This window comes from Archocentrus centrarchus, chromosome 9 (genome assembly GCF_007364275.1).
Source record: "Archocentrus centrarchus isolate MPI-CPG fArcCen1 chromosome 9, fArcCen1, whole genome shotgun sequence".
NCBI lineage: Eukaryota > Metazoa > Chordata > Actinopteri > Cichliformes > Cichlidae > Archocentrus > Archocentrus centrarchus.
The window spans coordinates 7,468,224-7,481,359 of record NC_044354.1 but is presented as its reverse complement, the minus strand read 5'-3'; the positions used below and the strand labels follow the sequence as shown (position 1 = coordinate 7,481,359).

At 40.9% G+C, this 13,136-nt stretch overlaps 3 protein-coding genes across 4 annotated transcripts; 1 reads left to right on the top strand and 2 right to left on the bottom strand.

Annotated features, from left to right (window-relative positions):
* Nucleotides 1-1,111: 1,111 nt before the first annotated feature.
* Nucleotides 1,112-4,093, top strand: pdxp (pyridoxal (pyridoxine, vitamin B6) phosphatase). Its single transcript, XM_030738159.1, has 2 exons — nucleotides 1,112-1,894; nucleotides 2,966-4,093. The coding sequence occupies exons 1-2, from the start codon at nucleotides 1,297-1,299 to the stop codon at nucleotides 3,310-3,312; spliced, it is 945 nt and encodes a 314-aa protein (XP_030594019.1). The 5' UTR covers nucleotides 1,112-1,296; the 3' UTR covers nucleotides 3,313-4,093.
* A 387-nt stretch (nucleotides 4,094-4,480) lies between these two features.
* Nucleotides 4,481-8,302, bottom strand: kgd4 (alpha-ketoglutarate dehydrogenase subunit 4). 2 transcript variants are annotated; one of them, XM_030738158.1, is made up of 6 exons: nucleotides 8,117-8,302; nucleotides 7,977-8,039; nucleotides 7,651-7,805; nucleotides 5,419-5,482; nucleotides 5,046-5,248; nucleotides 4,481-4,719 (listed from the first exon to the last, which is right to left on the bottom strand). In XM_030738158.1, exons 3-6 carry the CDS (start codon nucleotides 7,702-7,704, stop codon nucleotides 4,702-4,704), a joined length of 339 nt encoding a protein of 112 aa, XP_030594018.1. In that variant the 5' UTR covers nucleotides 7,705-7,805; nucleotides 7,977-8,039; nucleotides 8,117-8,302; the 3' UTR covers nucleotides 4,481-4,701. The 2 variants fall into 2 exon arrangements, with proteins under 2 accessions (XP_030594018.1, XP_030594017.1); XM_030738157.1 differs by having other exon boundaries at nucleotides 7,977-8,302.
* Nucleotides 8,303-9,354: 1,052 nt separating this feature from the next.
* Nucleotides 9,355-12,751, bottom strand: LOC115785573 (betaine--homocysteine S-methyltransferase 1-like). Its single transcript, XM_030737311.1, has 8 exons — nucleotides 12,649-12,751; nucleotides 11,742-11,874; nucleotides 11,468-11,580; nucleotides 11,171-11,362; nucleotides 10,885-11,032; nucleotides 10,386-10,568; nucleotides 9,957-10,185; nucleotides 9,355-9,799 (listed from the first exon to the last, which is right to left on the bottom strand). Exons 1-8 carry the CDS (start codon nucleotides 12,664-12,666, stop codon nucleotides 9,622-9,624), a joined length of 1,194 nt encoding a protein of 397 aa, XP_030593171.1. The 5' UTR covers nucleotides 12,667-12,751; the 3' UTR covers nucleotides 9,355-9,621.
* Nucleotides 12,752-13,136: the final 385 nt, after the last annotated feature.

Below are 13,136 nucleotides of genomic sequence, written 5' to 3'. Positions count from 1 at the left end.
GGTCAGAGATTTTAAGGCAAACTGAGCATATGCTTGACCCCATGCACTTTGCTTACAGGCACACAGAGAGAAGATGCCACAGTTGTCATGTTCGACGACTGTTCATTGATTTTTCTTTGGCCTTCGGCACAGTTTAGCCTCATATTTTATTCAGCTGGCTTTTAGAATAATTTGACCTTAATAACAATCTTGTGGGCTGGATTTTTGACTTTTTAACAAATATGCCTGAAAGGGTCAGGATAAATAGAATTCTCTCAGATAATGTTTGCTCCTCAACTAGCTTCATGCTCTTGCCATTATTATTTATCCTGTAAACAAATGTGTATCAGAACAGGTAATTTCAGGAAAAGTACTGATGCAAAAGAGGTCCCGTCCATTAAGATTAACACAGAATGTGTTGAATCATATAAATATTTTTGGAACAGTTATTGATTCAGAACTGAACTTTGGAGCAAACTGTGAAGCTGTATGCAAAAAAAAAAAAAAAAAAAAAGGGCACCAGCATGTGTCAGTGGCAATTGGCGTGGTCTTCTGCTGCTGTAGCCCATCAGCTTCAAGGTTCAGTGTGTTGTGTGTTGGTTGTAATGAGTTGTTATTTGCTGCTGCTCACTGGATATTTTCTCTTTTTCAGACCATTCTCTGTAAACCCTGGAGATGGTCGTGTGAGAAAATCCCAGCAGATTCTAATTCTCAGAGCAGCCATCTGGCACTAACAACCATTCCCTGCTCAGAGTCACTTAAATCTTGCCTAAAGGGACTGAGTTGCTGCCATGTGATTGGCTGATTTGTGTTAATGAGCAGTTGAATAGGTTCTTAAAAAAGTGGCAGGTGATTGTATACAGTAAATAAAATGCAAAGCAGGGCCGCTGTGCATTTAAGAATATTCTCATTGTGCCCCCCCCCCCCCCCCCCCCGTCCCAGTGTTCTTCTGGTTTATAAACTTTTAATTATTCTATTAATATACTTTTAATAAAATGCAAGATTATGTCCATCAGCAGCCAAGAGGGCGCAATTTCATTTTTAGAGGGTGCTAGTCTTATAATGTATGAACCTGATTGGCTAAATTGCGGCAGTTTGATTGGTCAGGCTTGACAACGTGGGCGTGGTTAGACGTCAATGTTTTTGTAGCCCGCTGTCGGTGTATTTAACAGCACCAAGGACTCTGCAATGTGATTTCCTGACATTGATTTGTTTTCATATCATTTAATCCGCTGTCTTCACCACATTATGCACCAGCCTTTGACATGGGGGATCACTAGAAGGTGAAAGACGGAAGAAACCGAGGAAAAAGCCGGAATGGCAGGCGCCTTTGGCTTTAAAGGCTGCCAGAAAATTCGAGGACCTCAGATTAGAAATCTGCTTGAGGCGAAGGACTTCTTCCTCTTCGACTGCGACGGGGTCATATGGCACGGAGAGAATGCTATAACTGGCGCCGCGAAAGTGGTGAGCTCGCTGATCCGGCGCGGCAAAAACGTAGTGTTCGTCACCAACAACTGCACCAGGCCGCGGGAGAATTACGTGCACAAGTTCTACCGGCTGGGCTTCACCGACGTAATGCTGGAGCAGATCTTCAGCTCGTCGTACTGCTCGGCTCTCTATCTGAGAGACGTAGTCAAGGTCCCCGGCCAGGTGTTTGTTATTGGTTGCGACGGACTGCGCAGGGAGCTGCAGGAAGCGGGTATCCCCTGCGTGGAGGAGGCGGATGATCCGGACGCCACCATCTACGACTGCGCTCTCGCTCCGGATGTCAAGGCAGTGCTGGTTGGACATGATGACAAAATGACTTTTCTCAAACTGGCCAAAGCTTCCTGTTACCTGAAGGACCCGGAGTGCCTGTTCCTGGCCACCGACAACGACCCCTGGCACCCTCTGTCAGGTGGAAGGATACTACCAGGTATGCTGTGGATGATGTTTTGGTATCACACAGTATTGCCCCTTGTTTTTTGACATATTTTTCTGCTAGACATGGTTAGATTATTAAAGGGCCTTAGTGGTCATGGGTCTAGGATGCCAAGGGGTCAGGGGGCCCTAAACCTTACTTATTTTGCAAAAATAGTCGTGTTTGTGCAACCTGCATCACAGGTTTCTCTTTAAAGGTTCATCAGCACGAATATGCAGTGATAGGAAGGCTTGCAGATAAACAGTTAAAACAACAAAAGGTCCAGCTTAAGCCTTAGCAGGATTTCTGCTGCATTATACACCTCAAACATGACTGCATAGGGGTCCCATGTTGATTTTCTTTTTCTTCACTGCACCACTCTTCAGGGGCCCACCAGTACACACACAGAATACACATGGAAGCATCACTGCTGTATATTTAACCCAGAACCTGAGGTAGTAAATACAACTACCACCTGGCCTCAGACTTATATTAGTTTATCATAATATGAAATAACTAGTGTGCAGCGCTTTTAGATCAGGTGATGATGGGGTGACACAGACACCAGAGGGTTTAAGAATCAAGCTCGGGGTCTTAGCTGCATGCCATATATATATATATATATATATATATATATATATATATATATATATATATATATATATATATATATATATATATATATATATATAAAAGAGTAAAAAAAACAAGAGCTGCCTTATTGGCTTTACATAATTATACAAATGTACTCAGTCAAATTACTGTAAATAAGCTGGCACACTCATCTCTTTCAAGGGCGCAGGAACTGTGATGTTGTGGGGCAGTTGTCATTTTGGCCCATTGAGTAATCCGGATTAGATTCCAAAAACCTGAAGGGTGATTTTATTTTCCAAAACAAGTGTCTATCTGTAAAATATTTGGGGGTTGTACCTACTGACTGAGCAGGGGTAGGTACATGAGACATACTTGCAGCCAAACATGTCCTGCGTAAACGATAATTGCTTGCTGCTGCAAATGAAGGTGGTTTGTGGAGATTCACTGTAATCTAATCTCGCTCTTATCTTTACCTCACTCCCTCCCCGGCAGGTTCTGGCTCCCTCACAGCAGCCTTGGAGGTGGCCTCAGGGCGCAAGGCTACTGTGATCGGAAAGCCCAGCCGCTTCATGTTCGAATGCATCTCCAGTCAGTTCAGGGGGGTGGATCCTGCCCAGTGCTTGATGGTCGGGGACCGCCTCGAGACGGACATGCTGTTCGGGTCCAATTGCGGCCTCGACACCATGCTCACTCTGACTGGTGTGTCTCAGATCGAGGAGGCTCAGGAGTACAGAAATAGTGACCAAACGACCAACCACAGCTTGGTGCCCGACTACGTGGTGGACACCATCGCTGATTTCTTACCGGCTTTTGAGGACGTGGACGAACAGAGCAACTGAGGAGTCCTTTTCCTCCAGTCCAGAGCACAGATTGCTTCCATTATGTTTTAAGTGCAATGTCGAGTCTTTCATTTGCAGCAGAATAAAAAGTTCCAATCCACAATGAAATATTAATAACAAGGCGCTGTTTATGTTGTGACCAAGACTGATTTAGGGCAAGTAATTTCCATAATCAGAGTAATCCAGTGCATACCTCAATGTTTCTTCTAGTGTTGTGCCCATTTGTGACTTGACAGTTTCTTGTAGCTGTGTTTATAATAACCTATGACTATACGGCAATTTCTTGTTCAGACGGATCATATTGTGTTTGATATTGAGTTTTAAACATCCAGAGGTATTTTTGTAAAGCCATGAATTGTTCTGAATTCATGTGTTTAGAAGCTGGCTGTTTAAATTTTTTTTGCCAAACAGCAGACATGTACTTACTAATGCTGAATTATCTTCGAGTGTGTTTGCCTAGGTGTCACTTCTACTTAATTCACGAGAAGAAGAGAAGATAAAAACTGTGAGCTTTTCTCAGCTCTGGTAGAGACTAAGCTGACAAGCTGCCGGGCAGACAGGTAAAGTGTTCATTCACTTCTGGCCTTTCTGTCATGTCTGTTCTACGTGTGCCAATATCCATCTGAGTAAACAGCTTACTGGAACTAATAGCTAGAAGGCCAGTAATGGTTGCCTATCATACTGCACTGTTGTGAACTTTCAGTGTTGTTAATGTTTACCATATAGAGCATGCCAGCAATGGTAACAATAAATACCTTAAATTAAAATTTTCTTGAAGATAGTGATGGCCTGTTATTATACGTGTCTTTATCTTCTGCTTGTTTTGGGTCTGCACAATCAAAATGCAACATTAAAATAATACATTTTAATCATTTAAATCCAGCAGTTCACATGAACTCAATGTAATTTCATGCAGGATTGTTGCATCCACTGTCTCGCCAACCTTTTAACTCCAAAAACCAATCAGTTTAAATGCACTGAGAGACGTGAAAAGCCAATTTCCTTCTGTATACCAGAGCCTCTATTTGGACTTTGGTTGCAGGTAAAACTAAGCAAATTACATAACAAAATTAACAATAAATGAAGATGAGTTGATGACTAAAAATGATCAAAAACAAACCTGCAGGAAAACACTGCCAGCACACTAAATAAAGACAAACCAAGAAGCTAGTGTGGCTTTGCAGTGTGTATTACAATGAAGATGCCTGTTGGTATGAACTTAAAATACATTTAACAGCTAACAACAAACATATGTACATTTTAGCAGGATCCATGTAATACTTTGTCCTACATGTGGCATCAGGTTCTCTTGTGCTGAGGAACAGGATTATAGACATACTGATCTCCAACAGATAAGGACTTTGGTTGCAGTGATGGCATCGCTTCATGTCACTCTGGTCCACCGCGCTGTGAAAAAGAGACAATAGAATCTAAAATATATCCTTAAATATTCCAACTTTATTTAACGTTATATTCTCAGTTTTTGTAGCTAGTTATAAAATCTTATAAACCAGCATGTTATAGTAAATGTTCCTGTTTACAATCAGTGCATACAGTTAACCTTTTGTACTTTTGAACCCTACTGCTAGAAGTAGACATTTATATTCAAGGTTGGGTTAGATGACATTAGCTTATTTGATGTTTTTCCCTCTCTTTCATTATCTCATCCCACCCTACTTGGTTTTACAGACCCAAATTGTTGTGCGTAAGCACTCTGAGCACGCGTTCCTCACCTGAATGTATTCCATTTCATCTGCTGCTAACGGTCTCCTGCGGTACCTTGCAGGCAGTAATTGAATAGAGGCCAGGGTGTCTGGCGTGCCTGGGATTGGCATTAAAGGTGCATGGGGTCTTGATAACTGAGGCGATGCTGCAGCCGAAGTGGGAGCATTGTGTTGTGGAAGGTTTAGTGCTAACGTTTTCAATGCCTCTTGGACTAGAAGATGAAAGTTAAAAGAGTAACGTAGAGGAAACAGTTAAAGAAATAATCACCAGGGAAGGCAAAAAAAAGATGTAAAAGATGCAACAGATGTTTTAACTTGAATTTCTGAAAAATCTGAACTTAAAATAACACATTAATTTAGTTAGACACAAAAAAAGGCTTACCATTTGGTCTGGCCAGGCCCTGTCTGTTGGGGAACTTGATCAGAGGAGCATGAGGCCGTACAGCCTGAGAAAACACAAAATCAGACAGTGGTCAGTTAAAGGGTAGGCTCATTGGCATGACAAGATGGACAAGTTATTTTTTCTCCCACGTGTGCTAAACCAGACTGTCTGTACAGATGGACTGAGTTTTCCCTGCTAGCACAGTGTCTCAAAAGCAGATCCATCAAAACAAACACAACTGGTAGAAAAAGAATGAAGACCACAAGAGGGAATTTAGGTTTCTATTGAATTTTGGTATGACCTGTGGCTTTTTTTGGTATAGATGCATGAAATGTACAGTTTAGTCCTGGAATATTTCGACAGCCACAAAATTCTTTTTATAATTTTGGCTCTCTATACCAATACAATACTTTGGAAATTAAACAATCAAGGGGCAAATCAAGCATGGACTTAAAGCTTTAATTTAAGGAGCTAAACAAAATATATGAGACATTCAGGAACTGCAACATATCTTTATACACAGGCCCCTAAAATCAGGGCCTCAAATACCAAGTTTATTGTAGCCATTCAACATCATAATTGATAGGAATTTGTCTTGGTGTGCTCACATACACCACAAGACACATCCAACAACACACATCACAGCACAACATGATACAAAATACAAGTGCATGTAACAGATCAACCCATAACATGTATCAGTGTATCTAGCTTGAAAGTGCTTTTTAGTGCAAAGAAAAACAGTCCATAAAGGTACAGTTAATACTGCAAATGGATGATAGATGTGTATAAGTTTCAGTACATAATACATTCAGATTCTATGATAACAACTGAGCATAACTTCTTACACGCCAGAAGAAATCCAGCTGCTTTTGTTTTCTGTTTCATGACACTGTATCACTGTACCTGTGTTTTACAGGTGATACTGTATGCTTCTGAACCTTTATTTTAGTCTAGTCTGGCCCTTCTATTCATGACAGTGATAAATGATTTGGACTTTGTAGTGAACCCTCTGTATTCAGTTTAGTGAGGCCTTCTCTTTAATGTAAGCTTGGATAGCAGTATACCTAGCTTCTGGAGACTGTTATGCAGTTGGTTGAATGTTGTGAGGAGGTTTTTCTTTAAAGAATCATTTAAAGAATCATCCATGAAGTCAAAGCCTTGTCATGTTGCTAACCTAACCAGAACATTATTTTTCTCAAAATATATCCAACTACTGATTTGGTCCAATCAATGATTTGGTCTTCATTTGCTTTGTTTCTGCACCTTGTAAGGACGGCCTATTTCCCTTCCACTGAAAGCTCCTTTGACTGCATGTTGCAGCTTCACAGCAAAAACTTTCAAACTTGTCAAATCTCACACACTGCATCAACTGCAAGCCTGTTTCATTTATGAAGAAATTAGGAAGGTGTAGTCCACACTTGTCCATGAAACAGCTTTTGAGTCAACTGTGCAATTGTTTATCGAGTCTGCACTTTGAGCAGATGTTTTATAACTATAACTCCAATCCATCAGAGTCCAAAGATGTATGGGCCTAACTGTAACTGAAATGCAGTTATTCTGATCCACAACAGCCAGTCCTTCAACACAAACCTATTGCTACATATTTTGTCATTTATTCAGTACAAATGGCATAAATTTAGTGTTTAAATGAACTAACTTATATATTTGTAAAGAATATCTTTTTTTCTGACATTACATGCAATTCGTTACATACCAATCATTTCCTGCACTGACTGAAAAAACAATCAAGATTAATCGATTAGGGAAAATAACCACTGCAGTCCCCAACTACTTTGCTGGGCTACAGTGGTACAAAGATCTCCGTCATAAAGACCAGCCTCTGCACCGATGTGCGTCAGGTGAACAACACAGGTAAGCGAAAAGTGCTAATTAGTTTTCTAACTCCTCAACAGACTTGCCTTCTGCTCAGCCATAACAACAGTGACTCTAAAACAGGTAAAATGTAACATGGCCTAAGTACTAATTTAATGAACAAAAAGCAGCTATCGCAACGCGATAAAATAAACTATATTAATGTGTGCTGTGCGGTTTATTAACAAGGACATTAACAAGGGTATGACGGGTCTTTGCCACTCCAGGAGGCCACAGGGAGAAAAGTCATTTACTGTTTGGGACAGCGGGAAAAGCAACATTTTACTTCACTGCTTTTTTATCAGGACGCACCACAAAGAAGTCCGGAGAAATTAAGATTCAAGGAGTTAACGTTACCTGAATAACTCGAGCCGTGGGAGCTGCCATTTTGGAGCTGACTTTGCTCCCCATGACGACCTCTAGGGTTTACTTCCGGTTTGACGCTGCGGGGAACAAAACGCACCAAAAATCCCCCACAGGATGGCGCTGCTGTCACCATAAACAGTGAGGTCCTGCGGATATAACAGTTAAGATAATGTGAAAGCAAGTGTAGACGAATAGGAATAGGAACAGATGATGTGGGACGAGTGCTTAGCTTTTAGGTAAGATTCAGACCTTAACGTGCATTTTGAGCGGAAGGTGTGCATTAACACTGAAGCCACAGTTTATGAGCTACAGCTTACCTCTAGGTGTGTATTTTGCCCTCTGTCTATTGTGGCAGGTAGCCGGTAAATGTGTTGTCTCTCCTGTTAGATGAAGCCATATTACAGCCTTCTATTAGCCTTCTCTGTAAGCAAAAAATAAAATAAAATCAAACCTGTACCTCTAAAAGCTTTCAGCCCGCTTATAACGTAAAACCAGTCGATCTCCGGAAAGGTTCAGAAGCCCATTACTCCTCACAAAGCGATAACATTGATCGAATATTGTCGTGTGATAAGAGAAATGTCAATACAAGGTGCCTGCTACTGTAGGTAAACGCAAAAATATCTATCTTTAATTTCACCCCTTTAAAAAAAAAAAAGCCGGATAACCTCGTCACGTGGGCAAAGCTCGTCCAGTCATGAACGAGATAAGCAGCAGAGCTCTTTTATTTATGAGGATGTATCACCAGCAGGAATATCGCTTTCCCCCTCATTCCTGCGTTGCACACACTGTAATATTTATAGTATAATTAGATATACACCGAATGCACGGCATAAATAAAAGACTGTGCAGTTAGCTATTTAATATTAATAAGTTCCTGAATATTTGGGGCTCACAAGTGAGGAAAAAATAGCAGAGGTTGGATATGTGATTTTTAAAATCATTGTCAAACTGCTGCAGCCTCATAGTTTAGGTCTCTGTGCAATTAATTTTTTAATATAACCTATTAACATCTTTCATTAGGGGCTTCTTGGACAAGTATATGTGAATGCTCTGTATGTATGTATGTATGTATGTATGTATATATATATATATATATATATATATATATATATATATATTTTAAAGAAAATAACATAATCCCAGCCTATTTTCTAAATGAGCTTTGCAAGATGGGTTACAGGGCAATATGAGAACAGCTTTAATTTGGGGTTTCTCCATTGCACAGTTCTCTAAAGCCTTGTAGACTAAAGTTTAATGACTAAACATAAGCCATAAAAGCCATGTCCAATACTTGAAACAGTGTGTGAGAAAAAAAGAAAAAAGTTTCTAATCCTTTCTGGCACATTCTTAAATCATATTGTGCAGACTGCAGAGATATATTCAGGTGTTCTGTTGGTAAAGATTAACTCTGCTTCGAGTGTCAGGCCTACAGTTAATCAGAGAGTTCAGTGTCTTTTCTCATTACAAAAATAAATAATGCAAATCATAATCACTACTGCTACAAATCCCACTAATATAAGTTTTATTATGTAATACCACTTCTTATGGTGGTGAAGCATTGCTCTATTACAACACACTTAACGCTAAATATTCTTTCCAGTGTTGATAAAGTAGAGAAAAAAAAATATAGCCACCCTTGCACCCCCCCACACCCCCCACTGCCACCCAACCACAGAAAGAAACTGCAACCAAACAGACCATTTATATTTTATTAGATGTTATTTTATTATTAAAAAACTAATCCAGGGTTGGAAAACCAAAATGGTCACTGTCTTACCAGGGGCCAACTCTTATCTTTCAGACACCAGGTTTGGCCCCAGGTTTACAGTCTATAGATACACAGAGCAGTGCTCATGTCAACATCAACAAGTGGTGCTGTGTTTGTTAGGTGAAGCACTGTAGCTCTGGATTGGTAGCTGTTCGGCTTGTGTCAGCTGCTGAGTCTGAAACAGACCGACTGACTCAGTGGGTTTTTGATTTGTCAAACAGCTGTTTGAGTTCTTCTTTAGAAGTCGCCTCTTTCTGTTGCATGAGATCAGTGTGGCCCTTGGTGACACCCCAAGAATCGGGGACAGACATGGAGGGACATTGGGGACGACCGGAGGCTGGCTTCAGGTTCTCCCAGTACTCACGTCGGGCTCTAAAGGAAAACAGACAAATAATAATTAAAAAAAACAAAACAAGAATAATCAATTTAGTTAGTGCTTACAGGTAATAAAGACCCAAGCTCACATTTTACAAAGTATTTTTATGTTGTTTGCTGTCAGATTAACATTAATAGTTGCTTCTGTTCTGACCTGGCTCTGACCCAAGGCTTGGTGTGCATTTCCAGACCAGCACCCCAGGAGCCATGTTTCTCTGATGCAGCTGGAAGGAAGCCTCTCTCAGGAGCCAGTTCCTCTGCCACAGCCCTGATGTGATAGGGCTCAAATCCACAGCAGCCGCCAATGTAGCGAATGCCAGCATTGTAAGCTTCTCTGGCATACTTGTGCATGTCCCAGCGAGTCAGAATCCTGGGCTCCAGACCTGACAGAAAAAAAAATACACACATTTAAATTACAGTTTTGTAGTTTGTGGTGAAAACTTGCACTTGAGTGTTGGCTGGATGACCTTTCTGCAAGGCAATACAGTATATTCACCAGCAGAGGGCGTATCTGAAGAAAGCACTTATCCAGAGCAGTTGGAATGGCAGATTTACTGTATAATACAGGACAGTGTTTTATTACCAAAGGGGAACTCTGGCAGGTCAATGAATCCCTGACGGTTGCAGTCAGGAGTGTGGTATGCCAGGGGCTGCACCATGTAGTGAGCCTTCAGTCCAGCCTTCTCCACTGCCTCCTTCATCAGTTTCACAGTCTCCACACAGGTCATGGGGTCAAAGTGGCAGTTGACTCCCACAATCTGGGCACCTGTAGCAAAAACACAACATGAACAGTGTGTTAGAGTGTGAAAAAGTACACGACTGTCCCAAAATCAGCCATGGTTTGCAGTTGTGGTCATGAGGTCCTCAAATGTATTTATTTATTTTTGTTTGTTTGTTTTTAATGGGAACATTTTTGTGCAGATGACTGAACAAAATAACTACTGGCCACTGTTGTGGCCTTTGCAGGATCATCCCAGGAAAAACAAAAATCCCAACATAAGTAAATCAAGAACATATATCATCTCATTTTTAGGCAGGCTGTTATTCTTTTCTGCTGAGTAATCAAAGATCGCTACACCCACCGGCTTTGACCAACCTGACCGCACACTCTCCAGCTGGCACACCATGCATGTCGCCCTTTGGTCCAATACACATAGAAGCAGCGACCGGCTTCCCTGTCTCCTTCAGCACCTCCACAGCCCACACGGCTTCTTCAACATGCTCAAAGTACTGAACGACAGAGGCATTAACACTCAAACTGTATTCCTCTCAACAAATAAGAAATATTCAAAACAATGTTTTCAGACTTCTGGAATCCTCCAGAAAGTTTTTTTTTTTTTAAACTGGCAAAACATTCAGTGTATCTACCTCAGCAATCAGGAAGTCCACATTTTTCTTGATGAACACGTTCAACTGTTTTCTGAAGATGGCTTTCACATCTGCCTCGCTCTTGCTGCTCAGATAGGATGGAGTTTGGGACACTCCTCCAGCAACAACACCATCCCCCTCATTGGCAACCTCACGGGCTAAATCACAGGCAGCCTCATTGATCTGAGCTCCCTGCAGAAAGAAGTCATATCAAACAGACGATTCAAATACACACATTAAGGAATATTTCTGTTTTGATAAAGATTGAAACTTGTTGTAATTTCCCTTTTAACTTACAGTCAGTTTGAGGTTGTTGCCTCTGTTCTCAAGTTTGTCATCACTGGCATAGAAGGTGAAGGTCTGCATGACGTTGGACCCAGCTCTCAGGAACTCCCTGTGCAACTGTCGCACTGAAAATTGAGGTTGTGTCATAAAACAAACGCTGCGCTAAAGCAATCTAAAATGTAACACACAATAAAAAGTATTTCGAGAGAGCCCCTGCAAAGGATAATGAAAACCCAATTTTAAGATGTTATGGAGTACCAGTTTTGGTACAGCAGTCTGCCCTCACCTGCTTCAGGGTACTGTACAGCAGCTTCAGGGGTCCAGGGACCTGCCTTCACATAGCCTCTCTTCTCGAGGGCAAACACAAAGCCTCCATCGCCAATCACCACCTCCCCAGCGTTAAGACGCTCCAAGATTCCCTGTGATATTAATCAGTGTGAACTTAGAACAATACCAGTAACTGAGGATAACGAGTAGTTGAGCTGCAAATGTCATCACAAAGCAATCACGTTAAGTGTTAATATAGGGTGATTGCTTAATGAAGAAAACATTTATTGTAATACCATATTAATGAAATCTTATTTTTAAATGAGAAAATTAAGTATTATTTCATTAATTATGTGCTAATTTGAATAAAATCCCTGCTACACATGGAATACATTATATTTAGTCTAGCAATAGAAGCAAAATAGGCCAAAATATTAAAACTGACCAGTGCATAATATAAATATAAATGTGCCTACAGCGTGACACCCTAAGTTAATCCTTTTAAACTACCCTTACTTTTTAAACAAATTAAAAATGGAATAAATAAAATGAGCTTCATTGGTCTTACTATACGTCTCTATTAACATGGGTTCAATGGTCTGAGAAATTTGACCTGACATGTCAGTTGTGCAAAAGATGCATTCAGAGTACTACAGCTACTCTGCTCAGAATACACGCCACTCAAAAAGACAACCATAAACACACAGTATGACACCCAGCTTCACAACCCTTCACCCTGATTTAGCTTACAGCGTGGGATGGGAGCAGAAAGCTCAGACACAAATATCAGCCTTACTTTGGAGCTTTAGTGTCACACAAATGATTACTGTTGGAATTTCATAAAGCTATCACTGTTCTGGTATTTAGATCTTCTGTGGAACTCTTCTGACAACGTAGTCCACCTCTGGACAAAAGTCCACACATACCTTCTTTGTTGGTGCCATAATCTTGCAGCTGTGTGGACCCCTGACTGCTCAGACCTTGAGATGCTGAAGCAACACTGATGTGAGGCAGAGGGCCAGATTAAATCTCTCTGAAGAAGGGGAGGATCTAAGAAAGAGCTGCTCTGATTGGCAAGTGAAAGGTTACGTAACTTCTATGTTTTTTACCCTCCCCTCTTTAACTGAATGAGAGTATTGTGACTGTGCGATACTAGTTTGGTCCGGATGGTTCTTGGTGTTGTTGCTGAATTCCCTCATAGTTTGGGGTTTCTGGGTTTAACCTGATAGCAGACAGTCATTAAGAAATAAATCAAAGACTAGATCCCTTCACATATCCCTGCATGGGTGAAATTTGTAACGCATATTTTGGAGTAGTTTGTTTGTTGGAGCAGTCCAAGCACATGTTCCAGACAGACAACACAAAGCTGTAAATAAAGTAACAAATTCATGCTTATTGTTTTGGGGTTTGCAGT